General features: G+C 49.6%; 1 protein-coding gene across 9 annotated transcripts in view; it reads left to right on the top strand.

Moving 5' to 3' along the window:
* Positions 1 to 18: 18 nt before the first annotated feature.
* LOC132386895 (uncharacterized) overlaps positions 19 to 13852 on the top strand; it is a 154586-nt gene continuing 140752 nt past the window's right edge. For 2 of the 9 annotated variants that reach the window (XM_059959251.1, XM_059959257.1), the window contains exons 1-2: positions 591 to 1743; positions 8962 to 10013. Coding sequence is in view for 5 of the 9 variants with exons in the window: in XM_059959246.1 (XP_059815229.1) it covers positions 138 to 147; positions 1638 to 1743 (116 nt within the window). In the remaining 4 variants the exon portion in view is untranslated. The other 7 variants (XM_059959246.1, XM_059959248.1, XM_059959250.1 and 4 more) reach the window with 7 other exon arrangements.

The following is a 13852-nucleotide window of genomic DNA, read 5'->3' on the forward strand; positions in this document are numbered from 1 at the left end:
CCGAGGCAAACTGGAGCCGGATCACGTGACCGGCCGTGTTGCCGGTTTGGATATTGCCGAATGGAACTGACCGAAATACATCTTTCTCAAAGGAAAATGTTTCAGAAACAGGACGGCTTGTAATTTTCGTGCAGATAATGTTAACAGGTGAAAAAGCCGGGAAAAAGCCAAATGAATCTTCCGAAGCCAAACAAATTGAATAAAAAGCCAATTTTCTGGAATTTGCTCCGAAAAAGCCAATCAGGTGACCGCGCACCGTCGCGCGCAGTTCGTCTTACGTCACTGCTCAGGTAACTCCGCCCATCCCGAGTTACGTCATTGGGCAGGTAAACCGTCGGCTCGCGAGCTCCTCCCTCCGCCTCTGGTCGGTTCGTTTCCCGCAGCGCGTGCCCCACCTCCCTCGCTTCGTTATTCGTCGCTCAGTCCGTCAATCCTGCTTGTCCCGCCTCCCTCCCTCCGTCATTGGTCGATTAATCGACCCGAGGCTCGAGCTCCGCCTGAAGATGTCGGAGTGTCTGAATGGGGGGGGGGGGTATGAGGGTGAGGGTGTCTTTGGAGTGACTGAGGGCGGGTTTCGGTGAGGGTGTCTCTGCGTTTGGGGTGACTGAGGGTGAGGGCGGTCTGTGGGGTAGAGAATGTAGTAGCTGAGGATGATTCAGTGAGGGAGGGTCTGGTAGTGATGAGGTTTTCAGTGAGGGAATGAGGATAAGCAGTGTCTCTGTAGGAGGGACTGAGGGTGAGGAATGTTCTTGGTGAGGGAGGGTATGAGAGTGTCTCAGTGAGGGAAGATTTGGGGGTGAGGGTCTTGATGAGGGAGGTTCTTGGGGTGTGGAGGGTCGGTGAAGGAGGTTCTGAGTGGGGAGGGTCACAGTCAGGATGGTGTTAGTGAGGGGTGTCTGAGTGTGAGGAGGGTCTTAGTGAGGGAGAAGCTGAAGCTGAGGAGGGTCTCAGACCATGGGACCTCTTACATTGAGTGTTGGTCTGAGTATCTCCTGAGGTAGAGATGGGTCTGAGGTGAGGGAACACTCTAGGATAAGGGATGGACTGAGGAAACTCATGGGGTAAGAGGACGGTGTCTGTTGTAGCAGCTCCAGGGATGGGCTGAAAAAACTCCTGAGGTAGTGGGAGGGATCGAGGTGAGGCAGCTCCTGAGATCAAGGGACCATCTGACTTGAGGGATCTCCGTAGGGTGAGAGATGGCTGGGTCTAAGGGACTGACTTGAGGGAGCTTCTGAGGTAGTGGGGTAGTCGGAGTGAGGGGGCTGCTGAGGGTGAGGGACGGTGTGTTGAGAGGGAGCTCCCGAGGGTGAGGGACGGTATGTTGTGAGGGAGCTCCTGAGGGTGAGGGACGGTGTGTTGAGGGGGAGCTCCCGAGGGTGAAGGACGGTGTGTTGGGAGGGAGCTCCTGAGGGTGAAGGACGGTGTGTTGAGAGGGAGCACCCGAGGGTGAGGGTCGGTGTGTTGAGAGGGGGCTCCCGAGGGTGAGGGACGGTGTGTTGAGGGGGAGCTCCCGAGGGTGAGGGAGGGTGTGTTGTGAGGGAGCTCCCGGGGGTGAGGGACAGTGTTGAGAGGGAGCTCCCGGGGGTGAGGGACGAGTCTGAGGTGGTCAGAGTCCACTGATGACGGGTCTGTTACAGGAAGGTGTCAGACTGAGAGCGATGGACTCTCCGTGTCAGAGGCAGAGGCAACGTCTGGTGAGGAGCCACAGGGGAACATTGAACAACAGATGGAAACCAGGCTGAGGTGAGAGATGGAGCTGAGACTGGGAGGGTGAACATTTCCTCTGGTCTCACTCCCCACTGAGATATCACTGCTGTCCCATCCCTGCCCCTATTATCCTGAATTAATCTCTACAACACCGTCCACCATGACTCTCTACTCTAGAATTACCTCCCGAGACCCCTCCACCACTGAGTGTATGTCCCTCATGATTGTCTACACCTCTATAAGATGACCACTCATTCTCCTACACTCCAATGGGGACAAAACAAAAAGTCCCAACCTGCTCACCCTCTGTCCATAACTCAGTCCCACGAGTCCTGGCAACATCCTGGTAAATCTCCTCTGCACTCCGTCCAGCTTCATGATATTGTTCCTGTCGCAGTGTGACTAAACCTGAGCATAGTATTCCAAATCTGGCCTCACCAACATCTCGTACAATGTCAGAACATAGAAATAGGAGCAGGAGAGGACTCACAGACAAGAGACAATCTGCAGATGCTGGAAATCCAAAGCAACACACACAAAATGCTGGAGGAACTCAGCAGGTCAGGCAGCATCTGTGAAAAAGAGTAAACAGTCGACGTTTCAGGCTGAGACCCTTCATCAGGACAGAAGGGAAAGAAGGGAAGTCCGATTAAGAAGGTGGGGGGAGTGGAGGAGGAAGTGCAAGGTGGTGGGTGATAGGTGAAACCGGGAGAGGGGGAGGAGGTGAAGTAAAGAACGGGGAAGTTTGATGGAAGAGATAAAGGGCTGGAGAAGGGGGATCTGATCGAGGGCAGAAGACCATGGGAGAAAGGGAAGGGTAGGAGCACCTGAGGCAGGTGATGGGAGGGTAAGGAGGTAAGTTGAAAGAGGGAAAAGGGAATGGGGAATAGTGAAGGGGATTGGGACAATTACCAGAAGCTCAAGAAATTGATGTTCATGCCATCTAGTTAGATGCTCCCCAGACAGAATATAAAGTGTTGCTCCTCCAACCTGAGTGTGGCCTCATCACGACAGTAGAGGAGGCCATGAACTGACGTGTCGGAATGGGAATGGGAAACAGAATTGAAATGCGTGGCCACTGGGAAATCCTGCTTTTTCTGGCAGATGGATCATAGGTGCTTGGTGAAGCGGTCCCCCAATTTTCACTGGGTCTCTCTGATATACAGGAGGCCACACCGGGAGCACCGGATACAGTAGATGCCCCAACAGTTTCACAGGTAAAGTGTCAGCTCACCTGGAAGGACTGTTTGGGGCCCTGAATGGTAGTGAGAGAGGAGATGCAGGGACAGTTGTGACTCCTGTTCTGCTTGCAAGGAGGAGATCAGTGGGGAGGGACAATTGGATAGGGAGTTGTGTTGGGAGTGATCCCTGTGGAAAGTTGGGGTGGGGAGGAGTGCAGGGGAGGGAATGATTTGCTTGGTGGTGGGGTCACGTTGGAGCTGGCGGATGTTATGTAGAATTATGTGCTGTACGTGAAAGTAGGTGGGGTGGTGGTTGAGGAAAAGAACTCTATTCCTGGTTTGACGGCGGGAGGATGGGGTGAGAGCAGATGTGTGTGAAATGGAAGAGATGCGGGTGAGGGCAGCGTTGATGGAGGAGGAAGGGAATCGCTTTTCTTTGAAGGAGCAAGACATCTCAGTCATTCTGGAATGAAGGGTGATGGGGATTTTACAAGTGACGGGGTGGGACGAGGTGTGGTCCAGGTAGCTGTGAGAGTCAGTGGGTTTGTAAAAGATATCAGTAGATAGACTGTCTCCAGAGATGGAAATAGAGATTGAGAAAGGGGAGGTATAGACGAGGTATATTTGAGGGCAGGGTGGAAGTTGGAAGCAAAGTTGATGAAGTTGACGAGCTCAGCACGGGTGTAGGAATCAGCACCAATGCAGTCTTTGATTAGCATAGGAAGAGTTGGGGAGCAATATCAGTGTACGCTTTGAACAGGAATGTTAAATGTAGCCGACAAAAAGGGAGGCACAGCTGGGACCTATGTGAGTGCCCATGGCCACACTTTTGGTTTGAAGGTGGTGGGAGGAACCGAAGGAGAAATTATTGAGTTTGAGGACCAGTTCCACCAATCGGAGGAGAGTCGTGGTAGAGGGGAACTGGTTGACTGTTGTTCTGAAGAAAGTGAAGAGATTTAATGCCCACCCGATGGGGGATGGAAGTGTATTGGGTCTGGACATCCATAGTGAAAATGTAACGATCAGGACCAGGGGGCTTAAAGACATTGAAAAGATCAAGAGCACGTGAAGTGTGACGGATGTAGGTAGGAAGGGACTGACCAAGGGGAATAAAACAGTGGAGGTATGCAGATGTAAGTTCAGTGGGGTAGGAGCAGGCTGAAACACTGGGTCTACCTGGACAGTCAGGTTTGTGGATCTTGAGTGGGAGGTGGAAACAGGAGGTGCAGGTTAAGGGAACTATGAAGTTGGTGGCAGTGGATGGGAGATCCCAGAGTCGAGGTCAGTGACGGTGTGGGAGACAATAGTCTGGTGCTCCTTAGTGGGGTCCTGTTCAAGGATTAAGTAGGAGGAGTTGTCTGAGAGTTGGTTCGTGGACTCAGCAGGGTAGTGGTCAGTCCACCAGACTACTACAGCACCCCACCCTTACCTGGAGGATTGATAGTGAGGTTAGGATTAGTGCGGAGAGAGTGGAGAGCAGCGTGTACAGAGGGGTGAGGTTGGAATTGGAGTGAGGAGGGTTAAAGTTGAGACAGTTGGTGTTTCGCAGGCAATTGGCTATAAAAAGAAGAGCAGGCAGAAGACCAGAGCACGGTGTCCAGGAAGAGGAGGGTTGGAGATGGGAGACTGGGTAATCGGTGCGGTCTGCAGAGTCCTTGCCAAAGACGTAAGCATGGATACAGAGGCAATGGAAGAAGAGTTCAATGTCACAGTGGGTGCAGTGGGGCAAAAGTGAGGCCTTAATGAGGACAGAATGTTCTGCCTCAGAGAGGGCAAGGTCAGAGGGAATTGTGAAGACCCGGCACGGATGAGAGTTGGGATCAGAATGGGGAAGAGGGTTGGTAGTGTCTGAGGAGAGAGGAGGGTTGGAGTGTCCAGGGAAGGTGGGGTTGGAGGACGATGGAGGCTCTGTGGACCCAAGAGCTATCGGTGGGGCCTGAGAGACCCGGGACTGCAGAGTGGTGGTGGGGGAAGGGGAGACTGGGTTTCCAGTGGCAGCGTGTAAAGTCTCGGCCTGGAGGCGACATTGTCAATGTCCAGGCTGGAGTCGGAGTTAGATGTTCTGCAGTTAGCAGTTTGAAGGTGTCCATGGTCATTGGAACCAGCACTGACGGCAGTGGAAACCGGGTTCTGAATCCACTCGGGATCATTGGAACTGGAGTTGGTGATATTAGTGTCACTGGTACGGAGATGTCCAAAGCCTATGGGGCTGGGGATGGATTCAGAGAGATTCGTAATCTGGGGGCATCCGATGGTATCGAGGTCCAACCGGGCGGCAGCAGGAACTGTGGTCTCGGGGTGTCCAGGGCCACCGGCGTTAGACACAGTGAGTCTTTGGTCTGCAGCTTGCAGGGATAAGTGCCAGGAGGAGACCAGTGGGGAGGGACGAGTGGTCACCAGGTATCTCCTCATGGTGGAAAGGGTGGAGCGTAGAATACGTAGGGAGAAGCAGCAAGAGAAGCAGTCAATTGAACGTGGGGCTGGGGAATGGCTTTATATGCTCCTGGTATGTTAGTATAAACCAGGTCCAGTGTATTTTCACCTCTGGTACCAAAACCAACATGGTGGTGGAATTTAGGCAGATGACAGGTCAAAATTGCAATCACTGGGATAGGGTGAAGTTTGTCTTTAAACTAAATAATAGGTTCAACATTTCAACAGTTTGGAAAGTGAGGATGAAGTAAAAGGGATGGAGAGCGCAGGAGAGGTTACAAAAGTCTCCAGAAAGGGATATAAATTTAACTTCTGGTAACATGGGGGTAAAATTGAAAAGGGTGATGAATACAGCACTGAAAGTGTTATCTGTTAATGCTCAGGTATGACATTGTGGGCATCACTGAGTCGTGGTTGGGAGTTTAACATGCATAGTGTATTGAATGGATAGGAGGGTAAGCAGAAGGTTGGGGTGGGAATTGAATTCTGAGAAGGAGTTGGCATAGGATTGAAAATACGTCGAATCCTTGTGAGTAAAATTCAGAATCTGCAAGGCTAAAAAATCCCTGATGAGAGTTGTATCACTCTGACACAGTGTTGTCAAGAAAACAACCTCTCCCTCAATGTCGTTAAAAATAAAGGAGCTGGTTGTGGACTACAGGAGGAATGGAGACAGGCTCGCCCCTATTGACATCAATGGATCTGGGGTTCAGAGGGTGAACAGCCTTAAGTTCCTCAGCATTAATATCACCGAGGATCTCTCGTGGCCTGTACATACCGGCTGTGTGTTAAAAAAAGCACAATAGTGCCTCTTTCACCTCAGACAGTTGCAGAAGTTTGGTCTGGACCCCCAAATCTTGAGAACTTTCTACAGGGGCACAATTGAGAGCATCCTGACTGGCTGCATCACTGCCTGGTATGGAAACTCTACTGTACAGCCCAGTGCATCTGTAGATGCGAACTTCCAACTATTCAGGACATTTACAAAGACAGGTGTTTTAAAATGGCCCGAAGGATCATCGGGGACCCAAGTCACCCCAAGCATAATCTTTTCCAGCTGCTACCATCCAGGAAACGGTACCACAGCATAAAAGCCAGGACCAACAGGCTCCGGGACAGCTTCTTCCACCAGGCCATCAGACTGATTAATTGACACTGATGCAACTGTATTTCTATGTTATATTGACTGTCCTGGTGTACATAATGTTTATTACAAATTGCACATTTAGATAGAGACGTAACATAAGTATAGCATCTGAGCCCCCAATTTACCCCCATTCGCCTACGGTGAACCCTACCAATAGTGCAATACTTAAGTGTAAATACGGTGTAATGCCCCCCCCCGCCAAAAACATGCTCACAACACAAATATCAGACAATACTCCAAAGGCGAGTAAGTAATTACAACTTTATAATTATTTCTTAGTGATGGGTTAGTAGAAACAGATAACCTAAAAATGCCAAATCAGTAAGTTTATCAGTTTGTGCACATAATGTTTTAATACGTTGGAGCTCACGCCTCCGGTTCCATCCACAACGACCTTCCGAGCCTTCGGCCACCGTCCGAACCACCGACATCCAGTATCCGCTGCCCTGGAACCGCTGTCCGCTCCTCACACGTCATCCTCCTCGCTCGCCTCCCGTAAAAAGACTATGAACTCCTGCTCAGCTCACTAATACAAGATAGCATAACAATTCTCCATTGGCTAGTTCCCCCCTTAGCTACAGTTATAACCCAAACATTCCAGATACAGAAACCCATTACAGCATTAAGTAACATTACAGGGAAGCCATTTCATTATAACAATACAAAGAAACCATTTTGTTGGCCTGAACAGTTAAAACCACAGTTACTGGTTCTGAGAGCCCCACATAAGACTTTTACTCCTGTATATGAAGGTTGTAAGTTGTAAGTTCAATTCCAATTCAATGTACACAGGCCTCAGAACAGTAACTAGGATGCAGACTACAAATTGCAACAGGAGATGGGAAGGGCATGTAAAAAGGACAATGTAATGATAACCATGGGGATTTCAATTTGCAGGTAGATTGGGAAAATCATGTTGCTGCTGGATCCCAAAAGAAGGAATTTGTAGAATGCCTACGAGATGGCTTTTTAAAGCAGCTCGTGGTTGAGCCCACTGGGGAAAAGATGTCTGGATTTGGTGTTGTGTAATGATGCAGAGATCATGATATGATAGAATTCACCCTGCAGTTTGAGAGGGAGAAGCTAAAATCAGATGTATCAGTGGGGTAAAGGGAACTACAGAGGCATGAGAGAGGAGCTGGCCAAAGTTGATTGGAAGCGGACATTAGCAGGGATGATGGCAGAGCAGCAATGGCTGGAGTTTCTGGGAGTAATTTGGAAATGCAGGATAGATAAATACCAAAGATAAAGAAATATTGCAAAGGGAAGATGAGGCAACTGTGGCTGTAAAGTGAAGTCAATGACAGCATAAATTCGAAAGCAAGGGCATACAGTAAATCAATAATTAGTGGGAAGCTGGAGGGTTTTAGAAACTAAATGAAGGCAATAAAAAAGCAAAAACGAGAAAAGATTAAATGTGAAGGTTAATTAGCCAGTAATTTAAAAGAAGAAAACAAAGGTTTTTCAGGTATGCAAAAAGTAAAATAGAGACAAGTGGAAAATGACACTGGAGAGGACATAATGCAGTATTAAGAAAGGCGGACAAACTTAATAAGTATTTTGTATTTTTCTTCACTGTGAAAGACACGATCAGTCTGCCAGAAATTCGAGTGTCGGGGGCAGAAGTCAGTGTAGTTGCTATTACGAAGGAGAAGGTGCTTGGGTTGGTGTAAGGTCTGAAAGTCGATAAGTCACCTGGACCAGATAGACAACACCCCAGGGTTCTGAAAGAGGTGGCTGAAATGATTGTGGAGGCATTAGTAGTGATCTTTCAACAATCACTAGATTCTGGGATGGTTTGGGAGGAATGGGAAATTGTAAATGTCACTCCACTCTTTAAGAAGGGTGGGAGGGAAACAACAGGAAGTCATTGGCAACAAAAAACACACAGGTTGCGAACAATGGACTGTTTATTTCACACACGCAGGTGTCATGTATTGAAAGCCACAGATGCAAATTCACCCACTAACAGAACTGAGAGCAGCTCCTGGAATAGGGTGCTGAGCTGATATGGAGAGTGAGACAGAAAGGTGGGGGGAGTGGGTCGGTGGTGAGAGTTGGTCAGAGAGATGCCCATGTAGTTTGTGGGGTTGAATATTCAGTTTCTCTGCAAAACATTTCAAATTATTCACTCTGCTTTTGTGGCCATTACAGTTCCAATAGGAACATCCCTCTGGTTAATTCTGCCCGGTTTTGTTCTCCTGTTTGCCACTGGATGTGAACAGACTGAGAACAGAGGGGTTTTCACATCAGAGACACAGGTCACATTTGGTGAAAGGTCACAGGTCAGAAACAATGTATTGAGGTGTTAGAGGGGAGGGGGATTGGGAGATTGAGAATGTGAAAGACAGCAGAGGTGAGAGAGGACGGAGAGATAGTTACAGTCATAGAACACAGAGACAGGCTCTTTGGCCCACTGGGTACGTGCTGACCATCAAACACCGTTGACACTGATCCGACCCTAATCACACGTTATTGTCTCCACATTCCCAGGGACTGTGGCCATTTTATCTACTGATCAGTGTGTGGAATGAAAACAGGACACCCTGGTCAAGAGTTACCTCCTGAGGCCCCTCCATCTCATTATGCAAGAAGACAACACACCAGGAGCAGAAGATGTCACCAGCCCCTCAAGCCCGGGCCACCACTCATGGGTTGATATGTCCCAGTGCCACACCAGTATACAAGAACAGAGAAGCCTATTAAAAGTGGTGGATACAGCCCAGTGCCCAGGAAAAGCTCTCCCCACCATTGAGCACATCGACAAGGAGCGTTGACACAAGAAAGCAGCATCCATCATCAGTGACCCCCATCATCCAGACCGTGCTCTCTTCTCACTGCTTCCATTGGGCAGGAGGTACAGGAGCCTTGGTCTCACATCACCAGGTCTAGAACAGTTATTACAGTTCCATTGAGGATAACTTCACTCACCTCAATACTAACCTGATTCCACAACCTATGGAGTCACTTTCAAGGAGTCTACATCTCATGTTCTCAGTATTATTTATTTATCTATTTTTCTTTTTACAGTGCCTTGAAAAAGTATTCAGGCCCTGACACATTGTTCACAAAAATGAGTATTGCAGCCAAGGATTTTGACCAATTTAACTGGGAATTTTTATTTGTAAATCACATGCTCCTTGTTTTTGCAGTGGAGCCAGGAAAAGAAACGGGAAATTGTAAAGCGTGAAAAATTAAGAATTCAAAAACTGAAATATCAGCAGTTCCAGAGTATTCATCCCCCCGCCCCTTTGTTCTGTACAGAAGAGGCCAGGCTGACTCGAGGGATTTGGAGTGAGGTCGAGGCAGTTTTGGGGCATGCAGAGTGGAGAAAAGTTGGATCAGCAGGCCCAGCATAAATACATCCCAGAGAAGAAGTGTTCTAACTGGAGGCTGAGGCTGACAAGGGAAGTCGAAGATAGCATAAAAGCAAAAGAGAGGGCATGGATCGCAAAATCAGTGTGAGGCTGAAAGATTGGGAAGCCGATGAAAACCAACAGAAGGCAACTTCAAAAGCAATCAGGAGAGAAATGTGAAATATGAAGGTAAGCTATCCAATAAAAGTGGATACAAAAGTTTTTTCAGATATATAAAGAGTAAAAGAGACGGGAGAGTGGATATTGGACCAGTGGAAAACCGCTGGACAGGTTCTAATGGGGGACAAAAATAGTGGATGAATTTACAAGTATTTGTGTCAGTCTTCACTGTGGAAGACAGGATGCCAGAGATTCAAGAGTGTCAGTGTGCAGAAGTCAGTGCAGGTGCCTCTAATGCCATTCATAAATTTGCCGATTCCACAACTATTGTTGGCAGCAGTTCAGGTGGTGATGAGGAGGTGCACAGGAGTGGGATAGATCAGCTGGTTGTGTGGAGTCAAAACAACAACCTTGCACTTAATGTCAGTAAGACGAGGGAATTGACTGTGGACTTCAACAAAGGGAAGTCAAGGGAACACACACCAGTCTTCAATGAGGGATCAGCAGTGGAAAGGGTGAGCAGTTTCAAGAACCTGGGTGTCAACATCTCTGAAGATCTCTCCTGGGCCCAACATTAATGGAATTACAAAGAAGGCACAACACTGGCTGTATTTAAGAGTTTGAGGAGACTTAATTTTTCTCCAAAGATGCTCACAAATTCCTGCAGAGGTCCCGCAGAGAGCATTCTAACTGGTTCATCACTGTCTGGAATGGAGGGGATACTGTACAGGATCAGAAAAAGCTACAGAACGTTGCATACTCAGACAGTAATTCATAGGCCAGTTAGTCTGACTTCAGTGGTTGGTAAGATGTTGGAGTCCATTACTAACCATGAGGTTCTGGGGAAAGAAGGCACATGAAAAAATAGGCCATAGTCTGCATGGTTTCCTTAGGGGAAATGTTGCATGAGAAAGCTCTGAAATTCTTTGAGAAAATAACAGGCAGGAGAGAGAAAAGAGAGTCAGTGGATGTTGTTGACTTGGATTTTCAGTTTTGATTGCCAATTATAAACCCATTTTTCCAGCTGGTCTCGATCTTGCTGCAAGCTTTCATAGCTTTCCGTATTCTCCATTACAGCCCAAATCTTGGTGTCATTGGCAAATTTGTCGACATAGGTGACAAACAAGTGCAGTCCCAGATCTGAGCCCTGTGACACACATCACTAGACACAGTCCTCCAGTCAGAGAGACAGCCATTTACAAGTACAGACCCAGCTCTGATCCCTGTGACACACACCACTATTCACAGGCCTCCAGTCAGAGAGGCAGCCATTTACACGTACAGACCCAGCTCTGATCCCTGCGGCACACACCACTAGTCACAGGCCTCCAGTCAGAGAGGCAGCCATCTACAAGTACAGACCCAGCTCTGATCCCTGTGGCACACACAACTGGTCACAGGCCTCCAGTCAGAGAGGCAGCCATTTACAAGTACAGACCCAGCTCTGATCCCTGTGGCACCCACCACTAGTCACAGGCCTCGTCAGAGAGGCAGCCATTTACAAGTACAGACCCAGCTCTGATCCCTGTGGCACACACCACTAGTCACAGGCCTCGTCAGAGAGGCAGCCATTTACAAGTACAGACCCAGCTCTGATCCCTGTGGCACACACCACTAGTCACAGGCCTCCAGTCAGAGAGGCAGCCATTTACAAGTACAGACCCAGCTCCGATCCCTGCGGCACACACCACTAGTCACAGGCCTCCACTCAGAGAGGCAGCCATTTACAAGTACAGACCCAGCTCTGACCCCTGCGGCACACACACCACTAGTCACAGGTCTCCAGTCAGAGAGGCAGCCATTTACAAGTACAGACCCAGCTCTGATCCCTGCGGCACACACCACTAGTCACAGGCCTCCAGTCAGAGAGGCAGCCATTTACAAGTACAGACCCAGCTCTGATCCCTGCGGCACCCAGCACTAGTCACAGGCCTCCCGTCAGAGAGGCAGCCACTTACAAGTACAGACCCAGCTCTGATCCCTGTGGCACACACCACTAGTCACAGGCCTCCAGACAGAGAGGCAGCCATTTACAAGTACAGACCCAGCTCTGATCCCTGTGGCACACACCACTTGTCACAGGCCTCCAGTCAGAGTGGCAGCCATTTACAAGTACAGACCCAGCTCTGATCCCTGTGGCACACACCACTAGTCACAGGCCTCCAGTCAGAGAGGCAGCCATTTACAAGTACAGACCCAGCTCTGATCCCTGCGGCACACACCACTAGTCACAGGCCTCCAGTCAGAGAGGCAGCCATTTACACGTACAGACCCAGCTCAGATCCCTGCGGCACACACCACTAGTCACAGGCCTCCAGTCAGAGAGGCAGACATTTACAAGTACAAACCCAGCTCTGATCCCTGAGGCACACACCACAGGTCTCAGGCCTCCAGTCAGAGAGGCAGCCATTTACAAGTACAGACCCAGCTCTGATCCCTGCGGCACACACCACTAGTCACAGGGCTCCAGTCAGAGAGGCAGCCATTTACAAGTACAAACCCAGCTCTGATCCCTGAGGCACACACCACAGGTCTCAGGCCTCCAGTCAGAGAGGCAGCCATTTACAAGTACAGACCCAGCTCTGATCCCTGAGGCACACACAACTAGTCACAGGCCTCCAGTCAGAGAGGCAGCCATTTACAAGTACATACCCAGCTCTGATCCCTGAGGCACACACCACAGGTCTCAGGCCTCCAGTCAGAGAGGCAGCCATTTACAAGTACAGACCCAGCACTGATCCCTGCGGCACACACCACTAGTCACAGGCCTCCAATCAGAGAGGCAGACATTTACAAGTACAGACCCAGCTCTGATCCCTGCGGCACACACCACTAGTCACAGGCCTCCACTCAGACAGGCAGCCATTTACAAGTACAGACCCAGCTCTGATCCCTGCGGCACCCAGCACTGGTCACAGGCCTCCAGTCAGAGAGGCAGACATTTACAGGTACAGACCCAGCTCTGATCCCTGCGGCACACACCACTAGTCACAGGCCTCCCGTCAGAGAGGCAGGCATTTACAAGTACAGACCCAGCTCTGATCCCTGTGGCACACACCACTAGTCACAGGCCTCCAGACAGAGAGGCAGCCATTTACAAGTACAGACCCAGCTCTGATCCCTGTGGCACACACCACTAGTCACAGGCCTCCAGACAGAGAGGCAGCCATTTACAAGTACAGACCGAGCTCTGATCCCTGCAGCACACACCATTAGTCACAGGCCTCCACTCAGAGAGGCAGCCATTTACAAGTACAGACCCAGCTCTGATCCCTGCGGCACACACCACTAGTCACAGGCCTCCAGTCAGAGAAGCAGCCATTTACAAGTACAGACCCAGCTCTGATCCCTGCGGCACACACCACTAGTCACAGGCCTCCAGTCAGAGAAGCAGCCATTTACAAGTACAGACGCAGCTCTGATCCCTGCAGCACACACCACTAGTCACAGGCCTCCAGTCAGAGAGGCAGCCATTTACAAGTACAGACCCAGCTCTGATCCCTGCGGCACACACCACTAGTCACAGGCCTCCACTCAGAGAGGCAGCCATTTACAAGTACAGACCCAGCTCTGATCCCTGCGGCACACACCACTAGTCACAGGCGTTCAGTCAGAGAGGCCTGTGACTCGTGGTGTCCACAGGGATCAGTGCTGGGCCCGTTGTTTGTCATCTATAACAACGATCTTCATGATAATGTGGTAAACTGGATCAGCAATGTTGCTGCTGACCAGGATTGTGTGTGTAATGGACAGCGAGGAAGCTATCAATGCTTGCAGTGGGATCTGGACCAGCTGAGAAAAGGGGCTGAGAAAGGGCAGATAGAATTATTGCAGATGGGGATGAGATGTAGAAGTTGGGAGGACAAACCAGGATAAGACTCACATAGTGAATGTTAGGGCTCTGAGGT

Source organism: Hypanus sabinus, unplaced genomic scaffold, assembly GCF_030144855.1.
Source record: "Hypanus sabinus isolate sHypSab1 unplaced genomic scaffold, sHypSab1.hap1 scaffold_137, whole genome shotgun sequence".
NCBI lineage: Eukaryota > Metazoa > Chordata > Chondrichthyes > Myliobatiformes > Dasyatidae > Hypanus > Hypanus sabinus.